Below are 15,790 nucleotides of genomic sequence, written 5' to 3'. Positions count from 1 at the left end.
AATCAGATTGCAGCATTCATATGAATATGACAGAAGTTGTAATTATTGATTATAAATATATTATAATTATGTTCCTTTAACATCGGTATTGACACTTAGTTATAAAATAATGAGATAAAGAATGCAGTGTTCTACATAAATAGCATCACTTTCACAATTTATCATGACTGTTGTACGTAAAATAATGAGATGAATAATTCGCTGTTCTACATAATTGGTTTTTTACTTCAACAAATTCTGAGAAATATAATTTATTAGATGAATTAATATGTTTCAAAATAGTTTTCTTAAAACAGTATGACTTCTATCATTAGTGCATACAGGTTATCTCTGAACACTAATTTGTTCGGATGAGCTTTATTTAAATGCATGTTTATACCAGGTGAAAAAGTGTCGATATGCACATTTACTGTTTGAACTTATATTTAAATCCTACCGAACACAAGATCGGATTTCCCATCAAGGGCACACCCCGATCCACATGAGTCCCCAGTCCTTCATTGGCTCGTGGTAAACATCCCCGGAAACGAGGTACAGAAAGGGCAAGTGAAGGCAGCCTACATTGGGGCCGGAGCACCTGAAGGTTCAGGTTCGTATACATATTTCAAAGCTTAACGTGTTTGTGTGTATGTACGCCCTTTGCACACAATGGAAGTAATATTATGATGGTGGGAGAACGGGCTTTGAAACAATGCCATGGCAATTGCCCAATGGCGTCGCCGGCTGGGACATGAACGCTCAAATTCAGTTGGCAAGACCGAGGTGTAGATGCATATCGGTGGCCTCTTTGTCAAAATGCTGCCTCTCAGTTCATTCTCGGCGATTTACATTGTTATTTTTCTAAGTAAAATGAGTTTTAACACTTGTAAAAAGTATTGATAGTAAAAACTTTAATGTCAGAATATTTGATGTAAATATCAAAGGCGAAAGGGATTTTTAACGTAATTATTTGGACTTACGCTATCGGCTACATATAATCGACGAATAGGCTTCCCGTGCCAGAAAAGTGAGCCAATCGAGAGGCTTTCCGTGCCACAACGAAAGCGAAAGTTGGCATTTTTAAAGTAAAATTGACAAAATCACTATATAGCGCACATTGAACGTAAAGTTTTGATCATAAAGATGATATCAATGACATTAGATATTAGACATATTACGGAAAAGCTATGTTAAAAAGTCATCAAAGTGGCATGTATGCACGATTGTTCCACAACCCTCGTCATCATTCCATATTCGATAGAGTTTGTGATAAGTGTTTGGACCTGCGGAATACTGTGAATCTGTAGCTGGATATATGCTTCAACTCATGGACCACCTATTTTTATGCACAAATGTGTTTACGGGTTTTAATTTCAGATTTTCTTATCTGTTTTGTGAATTTAGATCATCCATTATTCATGTTTATAACAGAGAAGCAGCCGAGAATGAACAGAGAGGCTACATTTTGACGGAGAGGTAACCAATACATCTACACGTGATCACCGACGTGAAGACTGTAAATACGAGTCTTCATCTAGATTTTAAATTCGTAATAAGCTTAACTAGTATTAGTATATTTTCTTTGTTGTACGTTCGTTTGTGTTTGTGTTTACGTTTGTCATTTAATCTATGACACATTTCTGAATGCTCGGTCAGCCTGTGAGCAGCTGTAAGTGTATTGCTTTTTTTGCGATAAACATAATTTTATAAAAGAATGTTACTTGCGCCCTTGAGCTTCTTAAATTATTATTAGCGGGACATGGTAAAAAGATAGTATGACTATGTGTTTATACACTTTTAATCAGCTTTTATTAGAATTATTTATTCGAGTTTTCAGTGTTGACTATCGCTGATGACTTTATTGATATCCTTCCTTGTGTTTTGGACAGGTTTCCATAGATACGTGTTTCTACTGTTCAAACAAACTGCTGGAAAAATGGACTTCTCGACTTTGAAACATATTCCTAATAACATAGGTAAACTTGGCGGATTGATAATTCCGATTACACGTGCATTTAGTAATCGTTTTGTTGGATTTCAATACATTCATAAACACTAATGATCATGACATTTTTTCTTGGATCTAGAATGCATTTCAAAGAACACAGAATCATGATTAAGTTTTTTTCGAATTCCAAATAGATATAAAACAGTACAGTTATCTGTGTAAAAGCAATTATTGAATTTCGGAAACATTCTTAACAACACCGATATCCTGGTAAAACAGTTACTTGTTGGATGTTATATGTTAACGAGTCAGTCAGTTAAACTTAATATGCACGTATTGTTTTATAGGATTTTGAAATACCATTCAAATAACATTTTTATTTTTTTGTCGAATTTCTTATATAATCCTTTCAGCACAGTTGAGTGGTTGATATTTGTCTCGGTTTGTTTCGTTTCATGAAAGCGGAGGGGAGGCGCAGATTCAACGCACGTGATTTTGCAGCGAAACATTCTTTGGTTTTTGATTGGTGGTAATTTCGTTGAGGCGGAATATGACGATTCCGTACCGGAACTTCACAAGCAGTTGGGAGTTGGACAATTTGCGAAATAAATAAATGTTACATGGCTGATGACTAAATGTAAATGATATATATTTCAGTGATGTAAGCCCATGATGCAGTAAGTGGCAACATTTATTAGAGCGAATTTGGTACAAATACTTTAATTATTTTAACTCATTTGTGCAGATATTGTCATTATAGTACTATATATTTAACGTTACGGTTTGTGCGATAATAACTACATTAGTAAACGACGTATTTTAGAAATGCGCATGTTTAAAAACTATTTAAACGATAAGGTGAAACATGATAATATAAGTCCTTCAATGTATTGAATGTCGTGGGTGTCTATAATAAACGAATCAATTACAATGCTAAAACAAATAATTATGGACTTAAGTACATCACAATCCTAATGCGATAATAGCAGTTTTTTTAAGTATTATAAAATTAAAATATGTGCAATGTGTCATTTCTGTCATATGCAACTTAACACAATCATTGAGTGCGCATGTGCGCATCAAGTGGATTTTACTGTTCTATAGAGATATTTTGCATTATGTTTCTGTCAATAAACGAAACCAAGTATGATTTGATTGTCATTTAAAACAGAACCACAGACGAACAACATATTTAACCCTGTCATTCCTCCCTCATCCCGATATCCGTAAGAATAGTCCGGTTACCACTTAAAGAAGAACAGTCCATTGTATATTAGAATATAGGCAACTATTATTAATAACGATATAGCTAATAGATACTGCATTATATAAGAACTCATGATGTCATACTGATCCGCTATACGTAAGACTACTTAATTTAAGTTTTTAAATACGGTGAATGAAAAAGTAATATTCAATTAAGACCACTTGATACCAGTCAATTAAGTTATACAATGCATAGGTGAAGACATAAGTAAGGCAACACAGATAGCGTGTATTTCAAATACATGATGATGTCATTAAAAATAGGTGAAGCGTCGTCATCCAAGGGCTTATCCACTGTTCTTCTTCCGATTCGATGTATAGAGAATAACAGATGACTGTCACATCGTTTGGTAATATATCAGGCGAGGCTTAGAATAATGTAACGGCAATGCTTGCCGAGTCGTTATTTTTATTCGTTCCGAGCCTTATATATTACAAAACGAGTGGGACATGTAGCCTGCTTTTCGGTTTATCATACCACATTTTCCTAAACATCTGCAAAACAATCCAATTTTGATATTAAAAATGTACGGATCTCCGCTGATTTTGGCTGATCCCAGCTTTTACACGTTAACATACATGTTGCAACAGCTTTCGAAAAGACGATACAAATAATCACTTATTTTAAACATCGTATAGAGAAAAAAAGTTGTTTGCACTGCGAATGGGCAGAGTAGCACCCGCTTGCATTATGAACGCCTTGAATCAGGAATGGACTGCAGCGACAAATTAATCGAAGAACACACCTTCACACCGAATAGATTGGAGACGGCCGTTTGGAGATGGGTATTGAAATTGACATTTGATGGTGGTGTCAATATTGACATAAGCGTTTTAAATTGTTTGTTTAAAAGTTGAGGATTATCATACAAGTGGAAGAACTAGAAAGCTCATATAAATCATAGACATTTCTTCTTGAACAATACTGGCGACTCACCTGATCTTTTCATACAGTTGCTTGAATCAATTACAAAGAAAATCGCTTAATTATATATAAAAAAACTGTTGAAGACAAAACGCATTCTCTATCGATTCGTCTTAACGTTATGATATAAGGTAAGCATAATGTTTACTTTAATGCAATCAAACTTTTAAATGAGATTTTAGGTGTATTGGGATTTGCAGCCGCCCGTTCCCCGCCGCTCTCAGGAAAGCTCAACCGTGGCCCAGGCCACTATTACGAAACCCAAAATGGCAAACTGTGCAGTTTTTCACAGCAACGTCGTCGCATGCGCAAACATTGTGTACATGTAAACTTTCCGGAGATCTCTTAAGTACAAACTTGAATATTGTTCGTGTAAATGAATAAATAATTAAAATGTGTTTGTTGAATACTCATTCCCTTTCGTAATCACACTGCGCATACGAATTAAATATAGAAACAAGCGAAACGCCAGAAACTTTACAGTGTAAGGGGTACAACTCATACAATCCTGTCAAATGCATTAGCAACTAACAGTAAGAGTTTACGAACCTTTAATCCGTGATTCCCCTGAACAGTCAAAAAAAGGTCAATCTTATTTGGAAGACATTTTATATTATATAATACAAAATGAAAAATCATAGTATCGTCATCATTTCAATTGAGAACACAGTGCATTTAAATACTTCAACTACGACTGTTTGTAACCCGAACACAACACGACCCGCGTCTGTCTACCAGAACAACGATGTTCTTATCATTGTATTGTGTTGATTTACACTCATGATCAACTTTAAAATATGGATATTGTTTATTAATATGCGTATAGGCATATTGTATCAGTACTTATTCAGCGTTGCCTAACTTATTATTGAAATCAGATTATGTTTGTTTAAATAATGAAATTACAAAGTTCCCCCCTACCGGGCACGAGAAATTAGATGTCAGTAGTAGATTCGATTAAAAAGAACTGTAGCTAAAGAAACGCTATTGATAAAGGTTTTTTTACTGTCGCCAATTATTTAATTATACTGAACTGTGGAGTTATTAGGACATGAAGCACTCAGACTACTCTATTAACTTGTAAGAGTATTTTTTATGAAGCTCCATCACTGTGGAATGAGTGCTAATTTAAATGGGGTTGTGATTGTTTTGAAAGTGTCTTTAGCTCGGGACGATGCCTCTTTAAGGAATGCTTAAATCAACTATAATGAACCTATCCATACCCGTTTGAACTTGAATCTAACAATTGTTTATAGCTTGTCTGTAACATATTGTACTACCTCCTTGATACCATCTATTGATTGTTAAAATAACATAATAGCATTGCCTTTCTTTGCAAACCTTTTTGGAGGCATAATATTATTTTGGATCCCATCCTTGAATAATGTGATTTTTTCTGCATAAACATACCAAATTGAAATTGATCATCAGACATATTTCGCCATAGTTTGCACGCTTGACGGTGGGTAAATGTGATATTCAATATTAATATAACATACAGATCTGGTAAAATATTGTAAATGGTTTGCATTAAATCCTATGTTAACATCTTTGTAAACATAACATTACAGATGAAACTACCCATGTTAATCGTTTTACATCTAACACAAATAAAGTTTCGTTTTCCTAAAAATGACCCATCTTGCTATTGACTTCATATATTTTTGTTTATAATTGACAATTTATTGATTATAAAAACTGATAAATAAAATAATAATTAAAAGGGCTTCATACAAATGAAAAAAAAATTATCATTAAGCGTCGAAATGGTACACACAATCGATATAAGAAAAAACTAAGTATATATATAAACTATCTAATAAGTATCTAATTACGCATAATTTAACATTATTATTTGGAAATCAACATTAACATTGTGCGACACATTAGTCGATAAGTATATTTGTGAACTGTATAACTATGAAGTATTATGCTAACTATCAAAGCATGTGTGCGCGCATAATATTGTTAGGATTAACGTGCAACATCTCAACACTACACGTATTCATTTGAAACGTAACATATGTGTCATTGAAAAAGGCCCTTTTTTAGTGTCATTATGCATGGCAGTTAACGGCTTAACGATTACACATGCTCCTTTGACACTAATAAAGCTTATGTAAAATGAACTTAAAACAAAGATAATTAATCAATTGTAATGCCGATAATTGTCCTTTTCATCTCAAATCGATTTTGGAACGCCTATTAAAGATTTATAGTCAAACGATCTTCTGTTGAATTTTACTACTTGTTTAAAAACTCAGTTCAATTGGTCTTCTGTTTGCTCCGATTTTAAAAATATGGAAGGCTAAAAATGTTTTCTTTAATGGCGCTTGCTGTTGCTTAAGCAATAATTCATAACTATGTATATATTAACTGTTATTAAAAGTAAACTATGCTTGCATAGTTGTTATTCGTATATTTGTATTTTGCTTACTGTAATATTTGTATGGGGGGGTCTTTACATTCAAGCTTGACATTCGTTTTTTATTTATTTATTTTTCAGTTTATTTTGGAGAGATGTTGTGTAACCTCCGACTTATCAATTCATTCCGCTGGGGTAAAATTTGTCCAGCCCAGGGATTAACATATTTACCAGATTGACAATAGACAAAACATTCATTACATCATAAGAAACAATAAGTGTCAAAGATTTGGAAGTTCTTATATAACAGCATATACTAGCCCTCTATCTAGTTTATTTGAAATATGTCCATGAGGTCAATATTTTCCCCCGTCGAAAAAGTTTGTTTTATATTTCCTGGTATGTATATAGTGAAATTTAAAAATAATGTCTGCTCTAGAACCGTAAAGGCAAGATGTATGGTATTTGCTATTAAACAATATATAGTGGTCCTCTGGCTAGTTTATTCAAATCATGCCCGTGCAATCATACTTGACTATGTACATGTTTTCCACATAATAAGCTCACCTGAAACAAGCAATACTCAGATGATTAGTCTTTTTAATGAAACATTGAGTAGTGGTCCTCATCACAGTTTGTTCAAATCATGACATTGATGTCAAAACTATGTTCGCCATGGGGGTAACTGGAGGTACCTTGTTTTCTTTATTTGTTTATAGAAGACATATCTTTCCTAAATGGCAACACCACCATGTTATGTATGTGTAAAAAAACTACTACGTTTGTTCAAAATCATGCCCTCTGGTAGAAATGGACTCCGATCGGGAGCTTACGTCTTTTTCCGTCCATGTGTATGTGGTAAAAAATACGCCTCTTAAGCCACACGGCTTATGGGTTTAGAATGTGGTATGTAATGCCAGATTATATTCATCTACCAAAGTATGGTATAATCATGCCCTAGGATCAAAATTGCCCTTGCAATAATGGAAAGATGTTGTATATGTATATCTGGCAAACTATACAAGTTTAATTAGTCCAGATTTGGTCGAAAGCATCATGTAGTGACCTAGAACAGAGCGCATTCAAATTCCCCTGGAGTAAAAACTGGCCTCGGTCCAGTGGGCCACATAGTATATAGAAGCATTGCAAATATTATCGTTACAAATTTTTACCACTATGGTGCTTGGTATTTGCATGTAAAGTCGAACAGTGCTATTCTTCCAAATTTCTTATAATAATATCTAAATCTTGACATGATCAAAGTTTGGCACGCCCCTATGTTAATTTTTAGGTCTTCTTGTTTGTATGCAAAATCTAAAACATTATACGAGCTTATATGAGTCCCGTCCAGAGAAAACTGGGCATAATGCATGTGCGTAAGTGTCATCGCAGATTAGCCTGTGCAGTCTGCACAGGCTAATCAGGGGCGACACTTATGCTTTTATGACATTTTTCGTTTAAATGAAGTCTCTTCTTAGCAAAATTGAAATTGAGCCGCAAAGTGTCGTCCCTGATTAGCGCTAATCTTGGACGACACTTAATGCACATGCATTAAGCCATGTTTTCTCAGAACGCGCCTCATATAAATAAAGGGTACCAAATCGAATATAGGTGAGCGACTCATTGCGATGATGTCGCTCTTGTTTAAATAGCTTATTTCATTGAACAACACTGAGCAACAACACGTGCAGGATGTATCACATCTCTGAACATCTAACTTTATTCAAAGCCATTGAAAACGCATATTGGTGTCGAGTAGACATGATTTTTATTGTTGTACTGTTTGTTTTATAGTCAATCTTAAACAAGTGGCATCGTATAAATGCTACGTCTGCACGGGCACCTCTCCCGCCGATAGCTGCTCCCGAAATTTGTCCCTGTCATGGGTGAGCGGATGTGTGGCATGTACACAAGTGCATAACAATGGCGGTAAGCATAACAGTTACTTTTGTCACCTGTCTACGCCGTAGTTCATTGTTAAACTGTTAAATCAAACTTGACAATACTATATAATTGTCGGCGCAGGTTCCAAGTGTATTGACGCATTTTGAATAGGTTTTTGACCAGAGACCATTTACTAACAAATTTAAAGCAATGTAAATGTTTAATCTGTTTTTGTCTGCCTTACTCTCAACGAAAATTGTTTTCCTTTCGCGAATATCAGAGTCAATGAAAGTAAGTAATCAACTTCTGAGATGTTTTTGATGCAGTGGTAATTTGTATCGTATAATAATACAAAATATGTTTCAGTTATCACAAGGGGACGTCCATCTTTTGCAACAGAGTTGGTCACGTGACAGTGTCCCTGGTAGCCGTTACTACCGGATTGTTTGCCGCAATGATGGGGCGGGCACTGTTGTAAACGATCCAGTTGACAATCTTTACTCGATAACTTCTAACACGCTTATTCTTTCAACTATTCACTTAATCGAAAATATCTCTGAATATACGTTTATTTAACAATGTAATGTGTGTGAATTTAGTAATTGTTTTGTTTTTGTGTGTGAAACAACCAGTTCTCTCTGATTTTAAAAACGTCGGCTTAAGTGATGTACACACGAAACAAACAAATATTCCGAGATAAAGCGTGAGCATTGTTAACAAAGTAATGTAACATCATGCATACTATCGGACAGTTTTAAATATAAATATGATAATAGAAATTTGAAAATTATAAATAAAAATATAAGGCATTATTAAGGTAAAATAGGTTAAATAATAATTGAGTGATTGGAATGATTAATAGATTTATTTGCCATTTGAGACCAGAGCTCTAGATAATGCCTCGCTCACAAATAATCCGGTCGCCGGCCGATATGTCCGATCTCCAGGTATCGGGGAGACTGGACACATGTCGGAGTCTTCCGCCGTCTGATTAGTTACAAAGCTTAAAACCTCAGTAACAAATAGACACCGATCACCGTCCGATCAGCGACCGACGTTTTTTCCGCTCATCGGCCTGGCGCCGGCCGATGATCGCACGCACATCGGGTCATTTTGTAGCATCGGGCAGCGTCCGGATTAATTTGTTATATCACTGTTTGTTTTACCCAACATCGGGCCCGGGAAAGAATCGAGTTGAGATCGAACAAATATCGGACGATCAACGAATGGTTATCGCCCGGCGTGCGCCCGACATCGGATTCATTGTACGTGTATCATAACGAGCATCGTCCGGCGTCCGTCGGGCATCGTGTGGAGGCCCTCTGGAAATCAGACGGTCGCCGGCCGATGCATATGCCTCTGGGAAATACTTTTACTTTGGCCGATACACGTTCAATGAATCCGATGTCGGGCGATCGCCAACCGTTACCCGTGCGTTGATCGGTGATCTTGTTTCGATCTCAACTTGATTCCTTCCCGGGCCCGACGTCGGGTAAAATTTTAAGTGAGACTTAAAATTAATCCGGACGCCGCCCGATGCTTCAAATTGGCCCCTTTTCCCGTGCGATCATCGGCCGGTCGCCAGTGCGATGAGCGGAAAGATACGTTGGCCGCTGATCAGACGGTGATCGATGTCCATTTGTGACTGAGGTATAAGAGGCGTATGTGCGTATTTACGCATTGACAAAATAAAAAAACGCATTGAAAATCGACCCAGTACGTACCAAAACGCTAAATCGATTAAAGTGCGTAACCGGTTTAACCAATAATCCAGTTGAGTTTCAAGTGTAAGTTAATCTTTGAATCAAAAGTAAGTCAATCAAAATAAGCTTGTAATAACAAGAAATGTGTTTGTCAGAAACACTATGTCCCCTTCTGCGCCACTTTGACTTTTGTCTTTCTTTTTTTGACCTTTGACCTTGAAGGATGAACTTGACCTTGACCTTCCACCACTCAAAATGTGGAGCTCCATGTGATACACATGTTTGCCAAATATGTAGTTGCTATCTTCAATATTGCGAAAAATATGGCGAATGTTAAAGTTTGACCAAACAGACCAACAGACATGGCAAAAACAATTTGTCCCCCACTATAGTGGTGGGGGACATAAAAATGACGACCCATCATGTTTGTGGATCAAATAAGGGACGTTTTAAGCGACCAGCGCCTCCTGCGGGGATATTTTAAAAGAAAGTATGTTCATATCGTCATTTTAAATTCATTCTGTTTGCATTTAATAATATAAATAACAAATAAAAATATTTCTAGAGTAAACACGCGATTCACTTTGTCAGTTTTCTATGGAAATGGAATATAACCCTTAATATTTCTAAATACCCTTTATGGCTGAAAAAAGGAAATACGCTTTAAAAATAATATCAGGGGGTGTCATGCCCTTTAGACTAAATCCTTATCTGGAGCTCTGCATGAGACACGTGACTAATCCGTCCAGAGAAACCAGGTACTCGTTAATATGCACTTAAAGACCAAGTTTGTCCGAGTTATTGCCGAAGGACGGTAAACCAAATGTGCCTTGTGCAATCTGAAAACTCATCCAGAGTTGCTGCCCATAATGAATTCATTAAATAGAGCGATAGACCGTATGGTATCAAGATTATACGCGGAACAGTATCACAAGTGCTCAAGATGGTGTGACAATATTGTTGAACATTTAGTTTTCTTCTGCCCGTACAATAATCCCCACATTGCACTCGTTATTCAAACTTGCGAAGTAGTCTACTTACAATGGTGCAGTTTACTTCTTGACCAACAGGCAAATGTATTAGTGTGTCAAACGTTCCTCAACGCAAGCTTTAAACGTTATATCTTGAGCACATGTGGTTATCGTGTGGATATGATATTAATTAGTGAAAACATTATTTTGAATGATAAATAATCTTATAATAACGAAAAATCAACTTTTCTGAAAAAACAATTTCACCATCAAATATATATATAACAAGTTATCCAACTCGAAATCACCCGAAAACGGGAAGCATCGCGTAGACCAGCCATTACTTCATCAATTTTTCAGCGATTTTCATGAACCTGGTCTTATTCAACGCATAAATGAATTTCCTTTCTGGACATGTATATATCTTGTTATATTTCTACGAATGCTTGGTAAACATTTAAGAAAAAACACGATACACAATTCGCTTGACATACTTGACAACGATCATACAGTATTTATGAATAAAATCTCCAGTTGTAAAGACAGACCTTTGAATTGGACCAAAGAAATCACTCGTGTGTTTAAAACGTCAGTTAGTTGAAATGTATGTAAACAAAAGTTTCAAACGGCGCTGGATAGTTAGTTTTGATGCATAATACAACGGCACGCACGGTAATAATTTTTTTTTCATACCTTTTATTGATTCATGGTATCGAGGTCCGTGAACTTTGCAGGGAAAATGCCATTTACTCCGTGAAGATTTCAGTTATGAATACTGTCTTATCGATGTTAAGTGGGGCATGCGAGTTGTGTATCGTGTTATTTCTTAATTTTTTTGTAAATATGATGCAAGACATATACACTATCATCTACTTCTGTATCATATACCATCATATGTACATAGTAAAATAGTGTATTTGTTAATTTTCATGATAACGAACGTAAGCATTCTCTTTAAAATCTAATTACTCGTATTTCCTCGTACGAGATAAATATTAGTCAGCGATATTTTAATAAAGATATACCTTCAACGACCATAAATACAAGTTTTACGACTTTTATAAACATTTAATTCTACCTTTCCTTCTTTGATAATAAAAGCAGTGCGCATTATAATGCTGCAAATACTATCAATAATATACTTGATCAATAATGCCCATATTTGTACTATTATTCCTTCACATCATGAGTATTACAATACAACTATGTTAATAATTCGATTTAAACTTTATTTAATTTTAATCTTTCTGAACGGCACTTGCTTACATATGCTTATTACAGATTAACAGCGATCTGCTTATGTTATCTAGATATTTACAATTATTGTCCCATATTGTCCCATACAAGTTGGTACGGATAAATGTGGCCTTTACAGTGTACTCAATATAAAAATTGCAGTATATATACGTTTGTTGTAACTGATGCAGGAGATGCACAAACGTGGCTCGCAATGATGGTTTTCATTTGTATTCGACGTTCGATTTTAAAAAGATTGTGTTAGTCGTCAGCACATGTTGACATTCCAGCGAGGTCATCCAGTGTGTCTGCAATTCCGACTACTGTAGCTTTTAAAGGTCGCCGTTGTGTAGTGAATATGGCGTCCGCATAACGACCGGCAAGTCACGTATTCGATCTTCAATGTGGGAATGTTCTTTAGAAACGGTATCAGTTTACCGACACTTTCTTTTTCTGAAGTTGTCACTATATTGCAAGGACGGAAATAAAATCGCAGTAATACCATTGTCCAGACACATGGATTTATATTTGAAAGGTAAACCGTATTATTGACAACAAGCTATGATTTATATAAATATTTATTGCGATATAATGATATACTGATGTATAAATACGTTTTAATAGCAAAATAATTAATGATGCGTCGGTACAAACACTTAACGGTTTAAGGAATTCAATATTTGTACGAAATTAACCACGTAGTAAATATAAAACAATATGATTGAAGTTTGTTGAAACCTTCCAGAATATGATTACTTTCTATAGCTGACGTCTGTGCAATCTGCATCTTACATCAATATGGTTCTTAGACTATCAGTACATTATCCGTATAACTGTATGTCAATATAGGTATGATTAGACATTTAGCCCCATACATGAGTTAGGATTTATTCAGTATGCTATTAAACGAGTTCTTATCGAGGATATTAAAATATTAGTATGGTAAAAATTTACAACGCGTATTCGATGTTTAAATAACATTACAAGACCAAATAAAGCTCCTTTGGGATTTGATAAAACATTTCAGAAATTAAGAATCAAGAAACAAAAATCACGTATTGAACAGATGAACGACGCGCATCGGACGTTTTTATAACATGACACAACGAATGAAATGTTAAAGTGAACTACAAAAAATCAAAAGCAAATATATCTGTTTTATATGACCGAACATGAAATGATCATTGCAAATGACACAGATATCACCTAATTTTAGTCTAATTTCATTCTTTAGTGCGATACAAAATGCACATGCATGACATTTGCTCGAGCGTCGAACAATATGTGAATAATTGCTTTAAAATATGATATCATACGACTAACTAAAGTGCTTCTTACAAACATTCGTTTATAAGTTTCTACACCGTAATATGAAAACAATCATACTACCAAGCATGCAGGTGTTAAACTATACAAAACTCTCGATCTGTAGAAACTAATCATGCTGGCATATAATGGTTGTATACACCTATTCACCAAATAGCCTGAAATAGATATATACACGAATGCGATTAAGTGCAATGCATGTTTACAACTTTGTGTCGTTAAATCAACGACCGCATTTTCCTTTTAAAGAGATGACTCATCCGTTGAACTTAAAGTTTATTTGAAAAGGGTATTCTATAAATTTGGCCATAAATACTTGTTCATATGAATAGCGGTATGTGTGTGCCTACACACGAAATAAAAAAAAATCCGCCATGTGCAAAATTGAGTCAGAACAATTAAACATAATCGCCTTAAATGACCTTTTACCGAAAACATGCATGATTAGTGTGTTTCTTGTTTGTTCGTGTTTGTGTGTGTATTTCTAGGTTTGTGAAGTACATCAGCGCCTGCAATATGGGACGACACGGAGAGTGTCCCGACACTAGTACCTAATTTACTTAACTAGACACAGGAAGTTTTTAATTATTTTTCGATTTTATAGCTACTGTTTACAATTGTTTTTTTATGAAAGATACTCAATTTTATTGAGGTTTTGCGCTGTGTGTGTTGGGGGTAGAGGGCGGATTACCGGAGGAAACCCTACCTGTCCGGTAACCACCAACCAAGCTCACATGCGCCCGTAACGAAGATTGAATTCGGATCAATCAGGTGAAAAACACAACACGAACCGTACAGCCCCAGCAGGCACTCATGCTACTCTGGGCGCTAACATAGCTCTTATCCTCAGTCTTTAATGCTGAAACGTGAGTGCTGTTAAGATACAAACACTTCAGCAATTCATATTGGTGTTGGGACTTTAACATGGCTGTTTCATAAAACCTCTGTAAGATGGACTCTCAAAATGTGTGTCATTGCAGATCCTTAAATCCAAATGATTTTGACTGCGGATTTATCATAGATATTAATTTTATAAAGAAGTGAGTTACTAATTTAAAATCATATTTTATTTAAATTACTTCATTCCATGAAATAAAAACTACAGTTTAATAAATATGTATAGTTTTATATATGTGCATTGTACTTTTGATAATGATTTTTTTTTTAAATGACTCGCTTTTTTACTATCTGTTCGACAGGCTTCGGAAAACTAATGGTTCCCTTATTAAAGAATCAAGTATATATAGCACTATTTGAAAACATATTGTTCATTCTCTGTAAAAAGGGGATTTAATGCATGTGCGTAAAGTGTCGTCCAAGATTAGCCTGTGGAGTCCGCACTGGCTAATAAGGGACGACACTTTCCGCTTTTATCATATTCTCTGTTGAAAGAAAGTCTCTTCTTCGCAAAAATCTAGTTAAGCCGGAATGTGTCGTCCCTGATTAGCCTGTGCGGACTGCACATGCTTATCTTGTACGACACTTTACGCAGATACATTAAACCCATTTATCACAGAGCACGGTCTTAATTTAGACATAAGAACTCAACCATACTTGTATGCATACTGTTGTGATGATTTTCTCAGTCGTATGATTGCGTACTTTTAAACTTAACGTCCGGTCACTGTATCTTTTTGTCAGATTTGTCACTTGCTAAAGCCACGCCCTTCAAAGTTTTGCACAACACGTATATTGGCTTTTCAACATCTAGCAAGGCCTAAAGCTGAACTAAAATAACATATTTTGTTAAATGTATGTTTATGTATGATTGTATGGCATATTCTAAATTATTTATAATAATAAGAATGTAGCTTTGACTTCAAACCCGTTGGTACGTGTGCATGGTTACTCCATTCAGCGTTATTGTTTTTACCGCCACAAATAGACAACACGTAGTTAACACCCGAACTATTGTACAACTTTAAGTCGTTAACGCCCTAATGCGCCACAGTATTTGTCTGTAAGCGAAGCACGATGTTTTTCACAGTTAACCGCACTTTCGGACGTAATGGCTATACATAAAAGCGTTTTGCAAGTCATAACCCAAATCCCAAATATCCCATTTGGTTTATAATATTGCGTTACTGTGGTTGGTGACTTAGGGAAATATAAGTTTGCATGAGACGGGTTGGCTTAGCGATTAATAACACGCCGCTATATAGCGTTGAGTAAACGATGTGCAACGCA

At 35.5% G+C, this 15,790-nt stretch overlaps 1 protein-coding gene across 1 annotated transcript in view; it reads left to right on the top strand.

Annotated features, from left to right (window-relative positions):
- The window catches only part of LOC127857369 (phosphatidylethanolamine-binding protein homolog F40A3.3-like), a 12,414-nt gene extending 9,878 nt beyond the window's left edge, over positions 1 to 2,536 (top strand). Inside the window, 4 exon segments of the mRNA XM_052393767.1 lie at positions 447 to 589; positions 1,869 to 1,955; positions 2,390 to 2,444; positions 2,446 to 2,536. Of these exon segments, the coding sequence (XP_052249727.1) occupies positions 447 to 589; positions 1,869 to 1,955; positions 2,390 to 2,444; positions 2,446 to 2,536 (376 nt within the window).
- The last annotated feature ends 13,254 nt before the right edge of the window (positions 2,537 to 15,790 follow it).

The sequence above is a fragment of the Dreissena polymorpha genome, chromosome 14 (assembly GCF_020536995.1).
Source record: "Dreissena polymorpha isolate Duluth1 chromosome 14, UMN_Dpol_1.0, whole genome shotgun sequence".
NCBI classification, from domain to species: domain Eukaryota; kingdom Metazoa; phylum Mollusca; class Bivalvia; order Myida; family Dreissenidae; genus Dreissena; species Dreissena polymorpha.
The sequence above is the reverse complement of the archived record's forward strand: the minus strand, read 5'-3'. Positions and strand labels throughout refer to the sequence as shown.